At 41.1% G+C, this 20235-nt stretch overlaps 2 protein-coding genes across 9 annotated transcripts in view; one reads left to right on the forward strand and one right to left on the reverse strand.

Annotated features, from left to right (window-relative positions):
* fryb (furry homolog b (Drosophila)) overlaps positions 1 to 12707 on the forward strand; it is a 45114-nt gene extending 32407 nt beyond the window's left edge. For 2 of the 6 annotated variants that reach the window (XM_056737419.1, XM_056737420.1), the window contains exons 39-62: positions 784 to 969; positions 1566 to 1770; positions 2107 to 2258; positions 2341 to 2528; positions 2696 to 2790; positions 2904 to 3517; positions 3669 to 3766; positions 4124 to 4300; positions 4417 to 4557; positions 4638 to 4820; positions 5609 to 5773; positions 5951 to 6046; positions 6165 to 6332; positions 7357 to 7554; positions 7812 to 7958; positions 8573 to 8733; positions 8831 to 9041; positions 9121 to 9267; positions 9364 to 9462; positions 9550 to 9633; positions 10268 to 10285; positions 10761 to 10871; positions 11005 to 11207; positions 11453 to 12707. In XM_056737419.1, the coding sequence (XP_056593397.1) occupies positions 784 to 969; positions 1566 to 1770; positions 2107 to 2258; positions 2341 to 2528; positions 2696 to 2790; positions 2904 to 3517; positions 3669 to 3766; positions 4124 to 4300; positions 4417 to 4557; positions 4638 to 4820; positions 5609 to 5773; positions 5951 to 6046; positions 6165 to 6332; positions 7357 to 7554; positions 7812 to 7958; positions 8573 to 8733; positions 8831 to 9041; positions 9121 to 9267; positions 9364 to 9462; positions 9550 to 9633; positions 10268 to 10285; positions 10761 to 10871; positions 11005 to 11207; positions 11453 to 11711 (4106 nt within the window). In that variant the 3' untranslated portion in view covers positions 11712 to 12707. Of the gene's footprint in view, positions 1 to 783; positions 970 to 1565; positions 1771 to 2106; positions 2259 to 2340; positions 2529 to 2695; positions 2791 to 2903; positions 3518 to 3668; positions 3767 to 4123; positions 4301 to 4416; positions 4558 to 4637; positions 4821 to 5608; positions 5774 to 5950; positions 6047 to 6164; positions 6333 to 7356; positions 7779 to 7811; positions 7959 to 8572; positions 8734 to 8830; positions 9042 to 9120; positions 9268 to 9363; positions 9463 to 9549; positions 9634 to 10267; positions 10286 to 10760; positions 10872 to 11004; positions 11208 to 11452 lie in introns of those variants that run through there. The other 4 variants (XM_056737416.1, XM_056737418.1, XM_056737421.1 and 1 more) reach the window with 4 other exon arrangements.
* Positions 8988 to 15230, reverse strand: zar1l (zygote arrest 1-like). 3 transcript variants are annotated; one of them, XM_056737426.1, is made up of 4 exons: positions 13996 to 15230; positions 13772 to 13864; positions 13327 to 13401; positions 8988 to 9059 (listed from the first exon to the last, which is right to left on the reverse strand). In XM_056737426.1, the coding sequence occupies exons 1-4, from the start codon at positions 14623 to 14625 to the stop codon at positions 9048 to 9050; spliced, it is 810 nt and encodes a 269-aa protein (XP_056593404.1). In that variant the 5' UTR covers positions 14626 to 15230; the 3' UTR covers positions 8988 to 9047. The 3 variants fall into 3 exon arrangements, with proteins under 3 accessions (XP_056593404.1, XP_056593403.1, XP_056593402.1); XM_056737425.1 differs by lacking the exon at positions 8988 to 9059 and adding an exon at positions 12843 to 13264; XM_056737424.1 differs by lacking the exon at positions 8988 to 9059 and having other exon boundaries at positions 13122 to 13401.
* Between the last annotated feature and the right edge of the window lie 5005 nt (positions 15231 to 20235).

Here is a 20235-nt window from a genome sequence, read left to right on the forward strand (position 1 = left end):
TATGTGATAGCCTATTCAGATTGACATGTTTCGCTTAAAATCTGATTCAGTCAGAGGACACGTTAACCGATAATTCTCCGTCATTGACAGGTTTTTATACCAGTGATGGAAAAATCTGAAGGCCGTCTGTCATTTTGATGGATTACAATGTGGGACGTTTGTAACTCCCCCTTTTGTCGAGTTGGTGGCATCCTATCATTTCTTTTAATCAGAACTTGACTAGCTACAAGAGGTACCCCTGCCCTGAACGCTATCTCGAAGGGACGCGTATGTTTCCCATTCATTAAAAATCCCATGCGGGATCAACGGAGACTCGTGGTGCGAAGCAAGGGGCGTGTACAAAAAAGGCACCAGACTATGACGGCCCGCCACCGTCTAATTTGTTTCGCCATAGTTTAAAAACAAAGCAATCATCTGTAACTCAACCAGACCCGCGCGTCGCATTCTCTCATACACATTCCATCGGAGTTGACGCAACTCTCTTTCTCAGAAAACCGTAAATTCAGAGTGTAAGTGCATTTACGTCACGATGACGTCACAGACATGCTCATTAGCATGTAACATCACCTTGCACCATAGTGATGGTAAAAACGGATTATGGTGATTTTTTTTACAAGCCTGTCTGTCATAATGACAGGAAGTGGAAAAACTCTAGCGCAACCTCTGGATTCAGTTTTTTTATATACATTTAATTTGTGCTTTGTATTGTATATTTTTGTGAATCCTGGAAACAAATACTTTGTGTATTTCAGTTTATTCATCCGTTCATCTCTGTTTTTTCAGGGTTGGATCACTACCGACCGGAGGTGTTTGAGCACAGCAAGAGGTTACTCCAACATCTCCTCATCGCCCTATCCTGCAACAACAACTTTCAGGTCATCGCCTCTGTTCTGTTACTGACCAGAGAGATCGGTGACAACAAGACCCTCACCGTTAAATCCAGCTTCCAGCCGGAATACCTATACACAGGTACAATCCAATCTTTCCCACAATTCCATGCAATTCCAGGACTTATAGTAACACACAACCTCCCCAAGCCACACATAGCCTAAACCCCAGCCCTACAATACACAAATCATGGTCATATTACCTGGAACACAGCAAACAGATTATGAACCACATGTATGTTCATACACCTGCAATTACTACACAGTTTAAATTTTCAATAAGGAAGTAGGTAACATTAGTTCAGCCAAACCCCAACGCTTTAGATTTCACTCTTTGCGTGAACTAGAATTCTAAATATTTTTGGCAGCCGTTTGTCTTTGTTGTTACAGAAGACACTGAGAGGTAATTAGAATAGACGTCATGACTTTTCTGGCATCCGTCCATTTTCGTATTTGAATACACACGTGTCACCCTGGAATATACAAATCATTTTCTAGATGTAAACTTGTTTGGTATAAGACCTGCAGCGAAGACTAGTGGTACTGTATAATGAAAGACGAAGCACATTTTTACACCAGAATGTGACCGCGATAATAGTGCAAGCAGAAATATTACAGATGAATTATTGCTTACGGTATATTATCTACATATTTGCATAACAAGCAACTCATGCTCAGCAGGAGGATTTGACTTCCTACGAGATTGGCAGGCATCACCGGTTGCAGATTCGGGACTGAGCTCGTCATCCACGTCGTCCAGCGTGAGTCTGGGAGGAAGCCTCGGGAACCTGCCGCAGATCACGGCTGATCTAGAGGAGCTGGATGAGTCGTCCGCAGAGTCAGAGGAGAAGACTAACAAACTCATCGAGTTCCTCACCACAAGGTATTGCAGTGATCAGGGTTTAGGTTTTGTTTGTTTTTCATTGTTTTTTATTCCCGTCGTCCTATAAAACGGCTTTGTATAAAAAGGGAGATCAGGTCCTTTACATTTAGAATGTCTAAATACAGTTCAAAGAAAATTGTTATTCATACTTTATTAGAGTTCTATTCAATGTAAAAAAAGAGATTTTAAAGGAATCTCACTTGTAATTTTTCCTGTTTATGGAAGACTGGGTGAGACAATCAAACGGTTTGGCTTTTCCTGTGGTCAGTGAGTCAGGCAGCGATTGATAGTTCAGCAGTTGATGTGTTTATGATTTTGGTGGTGGTGGTGATACAGTGCATGGAGTGCTGTCCTGTTCTTACTCAGGGCCTTCGGACCGCTTTGGTGCCACGAAGACATCACGCCGAAGAACCTGAACTCCAAAAGCGCCGAGCAGCTTACCAACTTCCTGCGACACGTCGTCTCTGTGTTCAAGGAGTCCAAATCAGGTCTTTAGTCTTACTTTAGACTAACTGTTTTCTGCTTTGTAAATCACAAAATTGTTTCTAAAATCTTCCTGTCGCGGTTCAGATTTCCATCTGGAGCATCAGCTGAGCGACGTTGCCTTGCAGACGGCCCTCTGCAGCTCCTCGCGTCATTACGCCGGGCGCTCCTTCCAGATCTTCCGAGCTCTGAGACAGCCCCTCTCTGCCCACGCAGTGTCCGACCTGCTCTCACGCCTGGTGGAGGTTGTCGGAGAGCATGGGGATGAAGTACAGGTGTGTACACATAAGCATGAACGCTGAATAACTTCCATGCAAGAGCACTTTGGAATATTTGATTCTGATTGGTCGATTTCTGTATGATAGATCTGTTTTGGGTTTAGTTGCAGTAATGGCCAGCTGACTGTACACTTAGTATAAGTTTAATGGGTCTTGCTTTTCAGGGTTATGTCATGGAGATTTTGCTCACCCTGGAGTCTGTTGTGGATAATTTAGCTGAATGTCTGAACAACAGTGAGCTGATGGCAGCTTTGACAAGGTGAGAAATGAAAGCTGTAAAGCATGCTTCTATACATAACAACACTGTATATGTAAACATTGTTAATAGTTGAACATAAAAATGAACAAACGAACCAAACCATCTTTCTTCAGAGATTCATCTCCTGATTTCCTTGTGAGTGGAAAAATGAACCCAAACTGTAAGAGCACAGGGCAGCTGAACCTCCACCAGGAGGGCGGGACCAACGATCGTAACAGGCACCAACGCAGCTACTCCGTTCCCAAGAAGTTCGGGGAAAGCGGCGACAACTCTTCCGCCTACCCGCCTCGCAGCGCCACCCTGGACCGCATCCAAGCCTGCACCCAGCAGGCTCTCGCCCGGTCCGCCCGCAGCACTTCGTCCAGCTCCACTCGCGCCGACCCCAGCGTCATCACCGACCCCTCCCACTCCAGTCACCCCGCCAATCTGCTCGCCACCATTTTCTGGGTGGCGGTGTCGCTCATGGAGTCAGACTTTGAGTTTGAGTATCAGATGTCGCTAAGGCTAGTTCACAAACTGCTGGCACGGGTTCCATTGGATCTGCAGGAGAACAGGGAGCGGCTGGAGAAGCTCCAGGCCCAGCTCAGGTGGAGCGGGTTTTCGGGTCTTCAACAGCTGCTGCTGAAGGGATTCACGTCTGCGACCACAAACGATCTCACGCTGCAGCTGTTTTGTCAGCTGACGCCAGTTTCAAGAGTGCAGGTGGTGGACACGTCGCAGGCTATAGGTGAGAGGAATGAATTCGAAAAATCATGTTTACACATGATGAGTTGATCTCATTGTAGGCTGAAATACAATGCAGTTTACGATCGTGATGTTTTAAACTGTGTTTGGGATAATTGGAAGACGTGCTAATTATTTTTTTATGATTTTCTCAGGTTTTCCTCTGAACGTGCTCTGCCTGCTTCCTCACTTACTTCAACACTTTGGTAACCCTACACAGTTTTGTAAAGAAAGTGCAGAGAGGATTGCACAGGTCTGTTCTGCTTTCCGGTTATACACACCCTTAAAGGGACAGTTCACCCAAAAATACAAATTCTTTCATAATTTACTAACCCTCATGTCATACCAAACTTGTTTGACTTTTGTTCGCCTGCAGAACACAAACGATGATATTCTGAAAAACGTTGGTAGCCAACAATGACAGACTTTTATTGTATAGACGCAAACCACTGAGACATTTCTCGAAATATCTTCTTTTGTGTTTTGGCTGAACCATCCCTTTACTAATCTATTCCTCGATATGATGATCCCGTCTCAAGATGTGTTTTAAATGCCTTCCATCATTCTCTGCACATGTGAGTTAACTGTTGTTGTTAATCACGTTTTGCAGGTGTGTCTGGAAGAGAAAGACAAGAACACTAAACTCTCTCACCTGGCCCACGTAATGACCCTATACAAGACCCGTTCCTACACCAGAGACCCCTTCTCCTGGGTTAACGTCGTCTGTCGGTACCTGCACGAGGCCTTTTTAGACATCACGCTTAACCTGGTTACATACATGGCTGAAGTAATCCTGATTTTTAAGATTATGCTTACCAAAAAATGCGTTATACGCGTGGCTATTGTCATGTATAAAGAATGTGGTTTAACACCAGCTGGCCTCTTTTACTCTTCTCTCTGCAGTTACTCGATAAAGGATTACCCAGCATGCAACAGCCGCTGCTGCAGATCATTTACAGTCTGCTAAGCCACATGGATTTGGCAGGAATTCAGGTCAAACCTTTCAACGTAGAGGTGCTCAAGACTATCGAGAAATTCGTACAGGTGAGACCTTTTCAGTGGAATTATGATTCATCTTGAAACTGATGGGTGAGTTTAACAGACCAGATTGTTTTTTTTTTCAGACGGTTCACTGGAAGGAAGCTCTGAACATTCTCAAGCTGGTCGTTTCTCGCTCTGCCAGCTTATCCCTGCCGTCTTACGCTCACGGAGATCTGGCCCACCTGGAGGCTAGCCGCATGATGTGGGATGGATCTTCCAAAGCCCTGCCAGGAAAAACACTGGATTTCCACTTTGACATTTCAGAGGTACGTGACAACATATCAGCGTGATCGGCACGATTGTTCACAAGCATGTGGTTTGTACAGCACTCAGAAATATGTCAAATAGCTACAGCTTTGATGCAAACATCAGCTTTCAGAGAGATTGCACGGCAGAAGTTCCTCGACTCATTCACCTCAAGGTGTGGCTGTGTTGTTGTTTTGGAATACACATTTGTTATCAGATCCTTTGAAGGGCGCAACCTCCTTTGCTTTGTTTTTTGGCACATATTAGAACAAAGGGATGTCGCTTTGGGATTAATGACTTCATTGAAAAAAACTCTGAATAAATGATTAGGGTGGATTTTGTGAGGCTTACTACTGCAACCTAATGAACAACAGGAAGTGATGTCACTCCAAAACAGCTGATCTGTAATCAGACATTTGTTTTCAATGCTGCACACATGGCCTCTTGTGGTTTCATGTGGAAGTACACAAAGGCTTCTTAGTTCCCAGAATTCAGTCTTGTGTCTTATCGGGTCTGATGAGAGGGGCGATATCCTGTCCAGATGGAGTGGCTGCAGACTGATAAGGAGTTCAATAATTAGGCTGTTTTTCCACACATCTTGTTTATCTACAGGAAGGGCAGCTATGACTCATGGGTATAGGGGGGGGGATGTTGGACTAGACACAGTGAAACGTCTCATTTTGTGTTTTGTGTTTAGAGCCTGCATGGTTTCATATTTGTTGCGTATGCGTAATGTCTGTTCGTGTGTTATGTACAGTACGTTTTGATTTGAAAAAACTAGCGACGTGTTTTGCTTGTGTGTGTACAGACGCCAGTCATTGGACGCAGGTATGACGACCTGCAGGGATCAGGAGGGCGAGATGGGAAAGCACGGGCGATCGCAGTGACCCGTAGCACATCCTCCACCTCTTCAGGGTCAAACTCAAACACTGTTCTGGTACCAGTCAGCTGGAAACGGCCACAGTCATCACAGGTGACAAGAGTTTTGTACTGCTTTTATCTGCAGTGTTTTGCAATAATTGTGTCATTTCCTGTTTTCTTTATTATGAAATAATACACTACAGCATCTCGTAAAGCAGTGCACCTATGAGCTGAACATAATAGTATAAACATTTATTTTGTCATTATTGAGTTTTTTTCTGTGTCCTAGAAACGTACAAGAGAGAAGCTGGTAAATGTTCTGTCACTCTGCGGACAGGAAGTTGGCCTCACCAAGAACCCATCTGTAAGTTCTCATTCCACCTCTGTAAGTCCTCAATGTTACCGTTCTTCCTGTTTGTCAAGCACCAGCACAAATCGTGCTTTTTTGGATCATGAATGAAGACAAAGCGTAATTTAAAATACATGCTGGTGTCTCCACACAGGTGATCTTTTCATCCTGTGGTGACCTGGATCTGATGGAGCATCAGCCTAGTCAAGTGTCCTCTGAGGACGGCACCAGGGACGACACGCTCGATGATACCACCTCAGAACAGCAGTTTAGAGTCTTCAGGGACTTTGACTTCCTTGATGTAGAGCTGGAAGATGGAGAGGTGAGTAGAACACTGACACTGAACAGTGAGATTATTTCTATCCCACACTATGCCATTCTTGCTTTTATTTCTTCTGTGATCATTTCTCTGAATAATAAGAGAACACATTGTGAAAAACTCTCTGTGTGTCTGACTAATGTGATCACTACTTCTGGTCTTCCTCTCACCGTGTGCCTAACACTCTCTTTTTCTCTCCTGTGCTGCCCAGGAGCTGCAGGTAAGAACAGCTGTGTTGGCATGTGACATAGAGGCAGACTCCATTCTGTGAATGATATGTGTCAGTCATCTAGACGTTCATCTGTGACTTAATGTGTAATGTCATAGTACCGTTGATGTTTTTGTTGTGTACAGGATTACGATGATTTATCACATCCTGTAGAAATGCATGTGTAGTAGCATCTCATAGCAATACTGTTCTCATAAACTTAAAATCGTTGCTTACTACTACATCTTTGTTTGAGTAGAATTGTGAAGTAGAAAAATAGAGTGAGAATTGTGTGCGGTGTTTGGTCCTGGTATATTTTCTAATTTTTTTATTGAATGTTTCCGTAAATAAATGTGTGTGTTTCCTAGTTAATGAACCAGTGGTTCTCAAACATTTTCGTTGTAAGGTCCCCTTTGTGTAGGGTGCATCACTTTGTGGCCCCTAAAATAACTTATGATCTTAAACTTCAATTTTTTATTTTTAACATACAATTGTACAATGCTGGAACATCAATTCTTTTACTCAGTGTTCTTCATTTTCTGGTGTTTGATTGCACAAATTTTTTTACATTTCAATATTTAATCAAATGCTAAAAAAACTGTGCCCCCCTGGATCCATCTTGGGGCCCCCAGTTTGAGAACCACTGTACTGAACACTTTGTCTATTTATGATGTATCATTTATATTATGTGTTATTTATTTCTGCATGATTATGGAACTCATTAGAAGTGCGTCCCGACTTCTTGTGTATATAGTCAGGATTGTGCAAATCCAATGTGAGTCGAGATGCTAAATCAGAGCTGTATGTGTGTCTTTATAGGGTGAGAGTTTGGATAACTTCAACTGGGGAGTGCGGCGGCGCTCTTTAGACAGCACAGATCTGACTGAGCTCCTGGAGGAGAGTCAGCACTCGGACACAACCCCCTGCATCGGCCTACACGACCCTCATCACGACTCCGATGACTCATCTGAGGAAGAGTCTAATTCAACCAGCCAAAGCCTTTCCCACTCTCAGCTAGTATGTGTTGTGTAATCTGTCTGTCTGTCTATCTCTATCTATCTTTCTGTCTGTCTGTCTGTCTATCTATGCATCCATCCATTCATCCACGCATGCATCCATCCATCCATCCAATCATGCATCCATCCATCCATGCAACCATCCATCCATGCAACCATCCAAGCATCCATCCAATCATGCATCCATCTATCCATCCATGCGTCCATCCATCCTTCAATCACAAGGTAATTTTTAAAGCTGACATGTTTTCTTTCCAGACAATGAACCTGTCCCCCTCAGAGGACACCAATCATACAGACTCTTTGTCCACTTCCTATGACACCACATCAGCTGACCCCAATTCTCTCAATGCTGCGACACCCTGCTTGGGAACATCGCTACCCGACGACCACATAATGCCTCCCGTATGTAAAAACAAACGTTAAGCCCCTTTGTAACCCCTTTAGCTCATTGGCCGCCAGCCTCTTTAAAAAAAGTTGCCAGCCTACGCCAGCGTTTTTTTACATTTTCACCCAACTTTAATGGCTCATAGTAAATTTTCTGTATTTTTTCTAAAAAAAAACGTATTCTTCTATCTTCATTTGTTCGTTTTTTACCACTCCGTAGATGTGGGTCAGTTTCTTCAAAAATGCATCAATTTAATTAAACAGCTGAGATAATTAACGTTTTTTGTCAAAGATTCCACCAAGATTACACTTAGAACAATCATTAAAAACCATTAAAACATATACGTTCTGGGTTCTGGAATTCTGTACATTTTCCCAGTGGTGTGTAATAGCGCCACTTGCTGGAAAAAAGTACAAACAATGATTGCCGTAATAACTCGTCTTTGGTGGGGAAGCGTTTTTTTTTAATGACGAGATAACTCGTCAATGGCGGTGAAAGAGTTAAGGAGTCCAAATGACACCCAACCTAACCTATTAATGTTGAAACAACTGCATTTGAAATTCAGTTGCAGACAGGTTTGTGAACAAAAATATGCAAAAATGACAAAAACAAACTTTCACTCACTTTGCAGATGCTACCAGAAGATGAGGACTCGAATGTCCAGGAAGATGACCTGTCTTTTGGTGGGAATGAGTTACCTACACGGTTTGACTGTGGGTCCAACACTAATCTGGATCTTCCTGCGGATCAGAACCGAACTGGAGTTAACCAGAACCCAAACTCCATGCCCAGGTGAGAAATAATGAACTGCATTTATAACGGTAGACAATGAGTCACTAATGTGTATTAACAGGCATTAACTGACTTTCACTTCCTCTGGTTTCCATAGCTACCATTTTGGGGAGGACCGAGATGATCTGGATGAGCTGGGCTTTCCTCCTCCACCCTCCCCATTCTTTTCTGCCATCTTGGCAGCGTTTCAGCCCACGGTGTGTGACGACGCTGAAGAAGCCTGGCGGACTCACATCAGCCAGCTGATGTGTGACACGGATGGATCTTGTGCCGTGTACACCTTTCATATCTTCTCTACACTGTTTCAGGTAACATCACACAAAGCCCTGTATGAGAATGTAAACAGTTTGTAAGAAGGACATTTCAACAAACCATTTTCCTCTACAGAACATCCAAAATAAGTTCTGCTCCCTGACAAGCAGCGCTGCCGGTTACCTTGGAGACAGCTTAAGGGGAATCGGCTCAAGATTTGTGACCTCATCAGAAATGTTGGCCTGCTCGGACTGTCCCACACTGTATGTGGATGCAGAAACGGTCAGTAATTGACATTTGTTAAAAAAATCACGTTGCATACTTTTCAATTATAAGCCATTTAAACATGTTTTTTTTGTGTTGTGTGTATCTCTGTAGATTGTTTCTTATGGGCTCTTAGAGAAAATTAAGTTCAGCGTTCTTGAGCTGCAGGAGTATCTTGACACATATAACAGCCGGGAGGAAGCAGCTGTCTCTGTAAGTCTCTACGGCTACAGAAGAACATAGATCCAATTCTCTGAAAATTAAGCTGACCTATTTATGCTTTGCTGTCTATTTCAACAGTGGTTGCAGAATTGTAAAGCAACATTTCCAAGATATCCTGATGATAATGTGATCACCTGTCAGCCAGGAGACTCAGAGGAGAAGGTGAGAATGGCCTTTTATAAATATTAAAATGAACTAAGCCTGAGATCGAAACTACTCATATAATCCTCATATGGTACATCATTCACATTAGAGAATAATGTACGTATGAAGAGTTTGTTTCCAAAATGAGATAACTCTGTTTTTAACATATATGTTTTTTATTGTGCATTCCAATTGACTAGGTTTGTTTTGATTTAAGCCATAAAACTCAAAAACATACAGCTAACTAACACAATAACAACATAAATACATAATAAAAATATTTTTTTTATTGAGTTATCTCATTTTGTACATATCTCATGTAGATTAGTGCAAATCTTCCTCCTAGACAGCGTGTCTTGGTCGCAAACTTAGTTATGAGAAGAAAAAAAAAATTGGAGCAGGTATTCTTCATCATTGAATATTTAGGTTCTCTTCTCTTTTACGCATCTACTTCTCTGTATCTTCTGCACGATGAGTTTATATGGGTTCTTGGGTTGTATATTACTGACACTAATTCATTAATTTGGATGGGATTTCTGAGTCGTGTCAATGCTATTGCCGCACACGTCTCACTCAGTGCATGCTGGGTATTAATGCTGTCTGTTTCTCCCTTCTCAACTCTTTCCTGTTGTGTGTCATGCTTGCTCTGCAGCAAATGGAAACTCTGGCTGTAAGTTTGAAACTATGACCCGTTCTCTTTGTCTTGTTAGAGCGAGCGATCTGTGTTTAATCTCTGTATAGTTTACAGTACATGGGTCAATGACTTGATGATATATTACTTCAAAAATAATAACTGTTTATGTTCACATTAACATTCAATATTTTGTATCTTATAATGACACCAATTGACATTGTCAATTCATTAAGTCAAAATGTTGTTAGACTGTGAAGTTCTTTAATGTCTAACACATAAATACCAAGATTACATTTCTAGGAACTGGATTTCTAGATTTTTAATCAATTTTTCCCTTTTCTATCAACTTCAACATCTTCAGTTGTCATTAACCCATAAACTGATGATCTAAATACTGTTTACCTGGCCAATCACCGGACTGTGTTACGCATGTCGTATGTTACTCTATGCTTCTGTGTACACGATTCTCTTATTACATCACATGTGTAACGCATCTCTCTGTCATTCACAGCAACTAGAGTTGTGTCAGCGACTGTACAAACTCCACTTTCAGTTCCTTCTGCTCTTTCAGTCCTATTGTAAAGTCATCGGACATATGAATACCATCAGTTCAGTGCCAGAGGTACACAATACACAACAGATGATCTATTTATGACAACCTCTACATTCATATTATTGTATAAAAATGATATTATATTATTATATGATTATTGAATGAAAACACTTGTTCCTGGTCTTATGTTTTCAATCTGCAGCTGTGGAACATGTCTCGTGAGCTAAGTGATCTAAAGAACTGTCTGCGACTAGCGGAAGCCTCTTTGGCAAGTGATCTGGAGGACCAGCACAAGCATGGCATCCAGCCCATATTCCCCAACTCGGAGGCAGCCGTACAGGCCATCCTGGAATGCTTGAATAACAACGAGTTTAGCATGGCTATTCGCTACACTCAAGAGTGCAGGTGAGATACGTGTGTGCATGTTGGCTTTTGGGTAAACCAGCTGCCGGTTCATTTGTGATTTAATTTTGGAGCCACTAGGGGGAGACAGAGCTCTCTAAAATGTAAAGAGCTGTTCACCCGTTTTTATAACAGGACATCTGTCAAACATCACATTTTTTGTTACTTGGTTTGGTTCACTTTGCTTGCTTTAACATGAGCATTACATCATCTCGTATAAAGGCATAATAAACGTTTCTCTTTTTTAGACGTGTGTGGCCAAATGACATTTTCGGTGGCTCCTTAGAGGATGAGATCCAGACACTCCTCAACGTCTACTTCCGGCACCAGACACTGGGTCAGACTGGCACCTTCGCCCTGATCGGCTCAAACAAAGATGTGTCCGAGATCTCCACCAAGCTGATGGAGCTCAACGGAGAGATCCGCGACATGATTCGCCGCGCTCAGGGGTACCAGGTCATCTCATCCAGCCTCCTAGACTCCAGCGTGTCCGGCGTGAGTCTCTGACAGGAAGCCTGCAGCACCCCGAATCAGCCCTGGCCTGGACCCCCCAATCACTGGATCCCTCCATAGTCACTCAGCCTCTCCTGCATCATCCCTTTTCCCACGATCCTCCACTCTTGCCACCCGCTCCAGGCCAGCTCCAGTGCAACGTCTGGGAGTGCTGCCGCCCTTTTGAGGGAGTAACTGATAAACTTGTGCCCTTCTTAGGGAAACTTGCACGAGCATCCTTGACTGTGTTAAATAGGAAGGGGCTCATGACAGTGAACGTGTCTTCAGGTCCACAGATGTGCAGCAATAATGGAGAAACTGAACTGCTCCTGCACGATTCCTCGGATTGAGACACTCAAACGCGTTTTTAAATTATTGCACTAGCTTGACGCTTTATGTCGAAAATCAAGAGGGCATAAAAAAGGCCTGTTTGCTATCGAGAACAATGCTGCGTTTTGGAAAAGCGCTGCCAATGTCAGAACTTCTACTGAAGGCATGTGCTCGGTTTGTCGTTAACGTGGGACTTGTGCAATGATGGATCATTGATACGGATGCCTTTCTACTGTAACTGTTAAAGAATGTCTTGAAGTTCCACGACCTGGGACGTAACTGAAGGATGATGCAAGAGACTGTCAATGTCTTTAGTAATAGTCACAATACTTGTAAATGTTTCGTTCGAAGCGCGTTTGTCTTTGTGAACGTGTCCATCACTGATGTACCGCTTGATATCAGCCTCTGCACCTTTACACAAACACGCTGACATTCAGCGAATTGTTTAAAAGACTGATAAACTACTACTGCTAGTGTATTCTACTCCAAGTGCTGATTTGAGATTGTCCGGCTGTTATGTTTTGCGCTCTACTGTAAACAGGCTTACGTCTAGGGTAAATTTATATTTATGATATCCGTGTGTGTTGAACATAGTTTTTACAAAGTTGTTCTTCGTCTGTTCAAGTTGCCAAGCTGCCAAGCATGCGTTGCTGTATTTATTAAAAGTTGTATTTTATTAAATTGCTATTTGTATAAAGTGGGAAAGGTAGACGTTATGCAGAGAGTCTTTGTCACTAGTGCATGCCAAGACAGATTGCACATTATAAAGCCTTTGTGGGAAAGTGTCCGTTTTCCCCCCCTCCCATCATGTATAAATATTTAAAGCTTTTGTCAAGTAAACTTGTGCTTTACATTGTTCAGCTGCTGGATTCGCGGTCATTCGTGACAAAACTACCACCAGGCATTTCCGTCATCGTTTATAACCCATAAGTCCATAAAGCCTAAAATTTACACAGACACTTGTCCAATGCTGCAATACTTTAAAGTTTTATTAAATTCATACATATATTAGAATACAAAAACAATACATCCCACCAAATTCATCCATGGGCCACATATACAGATTATAAAATCCATCAGATAGCGCTGCACAATCAGACTATGTACTTGAAGCTGTAGATCGTGTCACAGGAAAGGCCTTTGCCCTTACAGCGGCCACACAGATCCTGGCGGTGAGGACGACGCATGTCAATGTGCCTCTGCTTCTTGTCACAGATGCAGCGCGTCTTGCAACAAACCTGGTCAGATGAATCGCAGAATAAGAGCAAACGATAAAGTGTACAAAATTATTCAAACATACCTGGCACTGAATGGATTCCACCCTGTATGGGTTCAGCCCGGCCTGGCACTTTCTGCAGTGTTGCTTGAAATACACCTGTGTGAAATGTCATTCAGATGCTTCAAGAAACATTGAAAATGAACAGTTGAAGTTAAACTTAAAAATAAAACATCACTGTTGTCTTAGAAACTGAGGCAAAGGTTACAGATGCAGTTTTGTTTTAAAACAGAAAATGCATTTAAAAGAAAATGACGTCATCTTGCACTTTCCGCTAAATCTAAAGCCAACTTTGGCGACTCGCGTTGAGAAGACATTTCTTATAGCAGATTGGTTCAAATAAACTATTTAACCAGGAAAAGTTACGGATGGCAAAATAACGGCAAAGTGTTTAATGTTCCCTCATGTCACTCTTAATAAAAGCCTCCGTTGAATGAAAAAAAACGGGGTACCATTTCAGAATGTATACCTTGGAGGTTCCCGAGATGCACCACACGAAAGCACTTTCCCACCGAATATTGCACTTGCTGCAGTGATAAAATCCGTACTTCTGCTCCAGAAACTAAACAGGATTGAAGTTGATTAAAATGCAAACTCCTGCCCTGATGAATAATCCTTAACCTTTAAAAGTGTGTCATTAATTCCCGCAGAATTACGTTTAACGTGGTATTTTGATGGAAAAGTGCAAGCAACCTGAAAGTTTGAGCGCTTATTTCGCGGAACAACTGCCTTCTCCTGTCGCGCTTCATAGTGAATGATTTCATCTCGTTTGCACTTCTCGTCGTCAGTTTCGCCGTCCGCCTTCCGGCTCATATTCTCGTCTTCACATTCATCCTCCCCGCCGTCGTCCTTATCTTCACAAGCGGTCGTGGATAAGGAGAAGATCCTCCGGTCGAAGACGGGAGAGTAGATGGCGACGGGTCGTGAAAAGCGCACGGAGTTGACGGGAGTGCTGGGCAGCGTGTCTTTGAAAGGGCTGACAGCGGGCTTCCGCGGGGACCCCCATTTATCCCCGCGATAAAACAGAGTTTTGGGCCCGAGAGAGCACTGCACGGTGACATCTACCTTGGGGTTTACCTGGACACCGAACTCTCTGGTGTTGGCCTTGCGGAGGCGCGGGGTCAGGTTTGGGTTCACCTGAGATAATATCGCTTTTAACTGCGCACGTTTATAAACGTCTAAATAATCCGGAGCATCTGCCGCCACGTAAACATTGTTCCCCTTTCTGTTCCAGTTTTGTTGCTTAAATTTTGGATTGCTGGGGTAGAATGGAAAGTAGCCAGGATACCCACAGTTGTAAGGTGGAATGAAAAACTCCTCCATTGTTGTAAGATCACTGATAGAGCTGCAGGTGAATATTTATCAACGTTCTGGGCACGAGATAATTAGTGAATGATCAGGTGTGGGCGTGGCTCCGGTGTTGCCCCACCCCATCCTTCTGCGATCTCCCAACAAGTCGATGTGACGTACCACTAATTTTGAGGTTCAAAACAAGCGTTTTAACTAGTTGTATATTTTTCTCTCATCTGAATTTCTGCGCTGGTTTCTTTAGATTTTCTCTCTAAAGAGGGCTACATTAAATTAACATTAGCCTATATCAATCATCATCGTGTTGTGATGACACAACCACATATTTCTGACATATTTTTAAAGAAATATTAAACTTTGAAGAGTGTATATTTTTGAAAGAAATCCGTGTTGACTTGTATAACTGATTTTTTTAGGCCAAATAATACAATAACTGAACATTTGCGTTGCAGTTGTGTGATTTGGCCACAAGAGGTCTCTGTTGTCCGCATTTAAACCGATGGTGTGTCATTCATTGGAAATATTAAATCACGGTGCGATGTTGCAGAAGTGATTCATTAATCGTTTTAGTGATTGTTTTTTTGTAATTTCTCCTGTTTTATGTACTTATGTCAAATGATGTGCTGCTCTGAGTCGCCTCAGTTTCAAGTCTGATGCTGGTTTGTTTATGTGTAAATAAAAGGGAGAATTTTCAAATATAGTTAAAATTATAGATGTTTGTTTGTTAATTAATCAAATTATGTATTTATACATCTACCTGTTTATTTATGAGTAAAATAATAGTTCCCCGTTGACGCTGCAAACTATGCTTGGGTTCTCTACACTCCAGTCCAGTTGGTGGCGGTACTGCAACCACCAGAAAAAAGGCTCAGAAGAAGATGCTTCAAACTCCGGGTTGAACCCTAAAAGAGTACCCAAATAGACGTTCTTCCAGCCAATAGAAAGACTCAGGGTCCTAATTGGACCGAATTCGAGGGGGGGCTCTATTCCTCTTGAACCCGGTAATGCATCAAATCATGGGAAACACATCCTGATAGCTAGTATCGTCAGATCCTGTTCCCTACCTTCTTTGCGTACAGGAGGAACAATTTGTCTCGCTGAGCTAAAGGAGCTGCGCCGTTTCTCATGAGGTGTATGTGTTTTATTTTTTAAATGCGTTTCTTTCTGTCTCTTTGTCGTCGTTTCTGAACTCTCCATTAAATCGACTTCACGTTGGGAAGGTGAAATGAATCCAGATACTTACCTGAAAATTCGTCGTTATCTGTCACAAGGTAGCTACCCACAAGGTGCCACAAAAGCGGATAAATATTCCATTCGAAGAAGAGCTGCTGTTTACATACTTGATGGTAGGTATGTATATATATATATATATTTAAATATATGTGTGTAGGTACAATGCGCTGTTCTTGTCACAGTCCAAAATATTTTGGTCAAACGATTAACGTTACAGCATCTAGATTTAACTGCATGTATATTTATACACTTGTGCATATTTGGGCAACAACAGGGTAACCGAGATTTCTTAGCTTTGCAATGTTACAACCATCTGCAAACATTTGGGGTATAATGCACTTTATGGATAAAAGGGTCTGCAAAATGCGTATCATAGGTTGAATCATATGAATAATACTCCTTTTTGTTTTAATACTGCTCTTCTACATTCTAACAGAAGGAGCTCTGTATTATAGAAAAGGGAAGAGACTAGTTGTCTATGACAAAGAAGAAGCCAAACAAATTTTCAATGAATACCATGTTAGTGCTGCTGATGCCCACTGTGGTATTGTGAAAACAAGAAATGCGGTGTGCAAAAGGTTTTACTGGCCTGGCGTTACAACTGACATTCATAAGTGGGTGAGTATACTGTATATTTGTGTTTAAGAGAAAAATCACACGTTAGTTGAATCACAGCCGGATCATATTGTTTATAAAGACACCAGTATTGCAATGAACTTAATGCCCACAGAATAAATATTTATTCTTTGTTACTAAAGACTGTGTTGTCTTTCAGGTTGGCGAATGTTTTGAATGCCAGAGTATTATTGCAGTAAAGCTGGAGACGGACTCCATCCCCATAGAAGTGATTCATAGTAACTCTTTCAAGCTTATAATTTGTGATTCACACAAGAGTTATAACACATTAAACTTAAACCGATAGTTCCCCCCAAAATTATAATGATGTTGTCATTTACTCACTCAATTTAGTTCCTCTGAACACAAAGAATGATTTGGAAGAACGTTCCTAACCGAACTGTTCTGGGGCACTATTGGTTAATATATTTGGGAAAACTATAAATATCGTCTTTGTGTTCAACAGAACAAAATTCATACTAGGATGGAATGAATTTTGAGGATGAGTAAATTATGTCATAACCCAAAAAATCCCTGTAATAACAACAATACAGATTTCTGTAATGCTTAAATTTTCAAGTAAATAATTGTCTTTTAGGCTGGAGAATGCACTGTGAGCCAGACGAGTGTTTTTACAATAAAGAAGGAGTCAGACCCCACGCCCTTACAAGTAATAACTACATTTTATTAACACCACTCAAATTTTTATGAAGATTGACTTTTTAATTCTGTATTTGTTTCTTTGCTCTTCTTGGTGAAAAGCCAGCCAACCGTTTGAGATCATGGGGATGTTACAGTTCTGGGCCATTGACTGAAAGTGAAATTTACCTATCTGTCAAATATGGTGACCCATACCCAAAATGTGAGCTCTGCATTTAACCCGTCCAGAGAGTAGTGAACACACCCGGAGCAGTGGGCTGCTATTACTGCAGGGCCGGGGAGTAAGTAGGGGTATGGTGCCTTGCTCAAGGGTAGCTCAGCCGTTACCCGCAGGCCCTTACCATCGAACCGCAACCTTCTGTTCACGAGTCCGACTCTCTAAGCATTAGGCCATGACTGCCCCAGTCTGCTATAGTAAGGCAAAATCTACTAGGGTAGTCAATGGTGCCCCAGAACTGTTTGGTTTCCCACATTATTTAAATATCTTTCGTGTCCATCAGAACAAAAATGTACACAGAGTAAATTTGAGTAAATGATGACAGAACCCCTACAATAAATATTTCTTCCTTGTAAAGCTTAAGTTTATAAGTAAATTGTTGTTTTCCAGACAGGAGAATGCATGGAAAGCCAGGCGAGTGTTTCTACAATAAAGAAGGAGACAGACCCCACCTCCTTAAAAGTAATTCTTACAATTTGAGGATCAGTAAATGATGACAGAAACCTAACTGTCCTTTTAATGACCACATAAATATTTCTTCCTTGTAATATAACTCGCTTTCTTCCAGTCTGAAGAATGCATGGAAAGGCAGCTGAGTATTGTTACAATAGAGGAGACAGAAATGGACACCACCCCCTTAGAAGTACTTACATTTTATTTACACTATGTTTTTTTGACGAAGACTGCTTTGTTGACACTGAATTCTTTTGCTTTTCTTTGTCAAGCCCAGCCAACCGTTTGAGTTTGTGGGGATGTACCTCATTGGCAAATTGGCCAAGACGAAGACGGGCAACAAGTTTGTATGTGTGATGGTAGACTACTACACCAGATGGTCAGAAGCATTTGCTCTGCCGTCCAAAACAGCAGCAAATGTTGCAGGTTGTATTATGAAGTTCTTTTATCGGTTTGGGGCTCCCAAAAGGATCTTCATTGGTCAGAGTCAAGAGTTTATTAATAAGGTTTGTTGATTTATTCATCATCTCATGAAATGGAGAATAAAATGTTGTGCATATATCAGATTTATTTGTATATATTTTTCATGACAAGTAACCTTGTTTTAAACAAAGAGTTATTTGCTTGTTGTTTGTAAACAGTTAAACAAAGTGCTCTGCAAAAGTCTGGGGGGTCAGCACAGACTTTGCGTGCGACATTATCCACAGACGAATGAGCTTTTCGAGAAACTAAATGAAACCGTACAAAGGTAACTTCCGTCTAATTTTATTAACATGCATAATTGTATATATTTTAAGCTTTTTGTTTTTGTTATCCGAAAGTGAAAATGTATTATATTTATAAGGTTTTATTTTTCAGGGCACTGTCTGAACTTGTAGGCCAGCGTCCAGGGAGTTGGGATATGGATCTGGATGCCATGCTGTTTGTGCTGAGGACCAAACAACAAAACAATACAGAGTTCAGTCCATTCTTCCTCCTGTTTGGGGTAGAGGCCCGTCACCCGAGTGAGATTCCGTAAGATTGCAAAGATGGTTTAGTATGAATAAGAAAGTTCTTTGAAGGCATTTACATCATATAGATTGATTTAATAATTGACCTCTTAAGATCTCCTGTCTTAACATTGATATTTTTACATATTGCCTTGATTTTGAATTGTTTTGCTTTTTTCAAAGCACAGAATTTGTAATGGTTAATTCAAACGTAAAGGTGAAATTCAGTTGATAAAGTTGTTAATGCATTACATATTGCAGTTTTGTTATTACTCAAATTAGTAGTGACTAAACAAATTTGTCACCATCTAACTGGTTTAAAAAAACATGTAGACTTGCATGAAAACTAAAGTGAACTTTATTGCATATTCTAACGTTGAGTTTTTGTTTTAAAGTTATTAAAGTCTTTCATGTATATTTGAGCTTTCTTCTTTATCGTACACAAGTGCTTTTAAATTAGTGAAGGCAAAAAAATGTGGGTTTCTTTATCATATTTCAGTTTAAAAAAAGCAAACAAACTTTAGTGCACTAAAAGTTTGACATTCTAGTTTTATAATACAGTTCAACCTCTTTTATCTCGCTGTGCATTACCTGTTTGGCATTGTCCTTGGTCCTTTGAATGGACTTCATATTGAAAATTAAAATGCTAGGAGACTCTTTGAGTATCTACATCTTTACAGATAAAGCTGCACTATCATGTGTGTAAAACCTTAACGTTTTTTTATGTCATTGAAACACAATACTAATTTTCACAGGGGATACAGCTCAGTGTTATGTGGAAAATCCATTATGCATCAATAGCCTGTATAAATTCACACAACACCTGACCTTTAACAGATGATTGAGTCACAGTGATTGAGGCTTAAGGCAAACACAAGACTCACACCTGTAATTTCCTTTAACCTTAGATGGCACAAAGTACGACAGGTGCAGTGCTTTGTGTTCGCGCTGCCCTGCATCTGAAAATGTGAATAATCCTTTATGTTGACTTAGCAGTCATAAATTCATTCAATTATGTACATTGGTGACCAAGGTGTCTGCAATATTAATGCTTTGCTTTGGAGTCAGATGGGCAAATTACCCAGATTATATGGATCTCTGTGCCTTCATTAGGACCAAAGCCTGGCTCAAATAAAATAAAAATATCAAGAGAACATATTATTGCCATTAACATATTACAGTTGCAATATTTCTTGTGTGGCTCTGAACAGGGGAAATGGGTGCTTATGATTTATTACATTAAAATGTAAGTTGTATTAAAAAATTGCTGTTGCGATGGTAAAAACACACCTAATACTGAACATACAATGTGCATGACAAAAAACGCAATGTATACAGAATCCTGTGAATTGGAATGACCAATAAGTCCAGATAATTTATTTATGTTCTACAGACAATTTCATTGAACTGTTTAATATGAAAGTCATTGGATAACCATTTGGATTACTGGATAACTGG

Source organism: Triplophysa dalaica, chromosome 22, assembly GCF_015846415.1.
Source record: "Triplophysa dalaica isolate WHDGS20190420 chromosome 22, ASM1584641v1, whole genome shotgun sequence".
Lineage (NCBI taxonomy): Eukaryota > Metazoa > Chordata > Actinopteri > Cypriniformes > Nemacheilidae > Triplophysa > Triplophysa dalaica.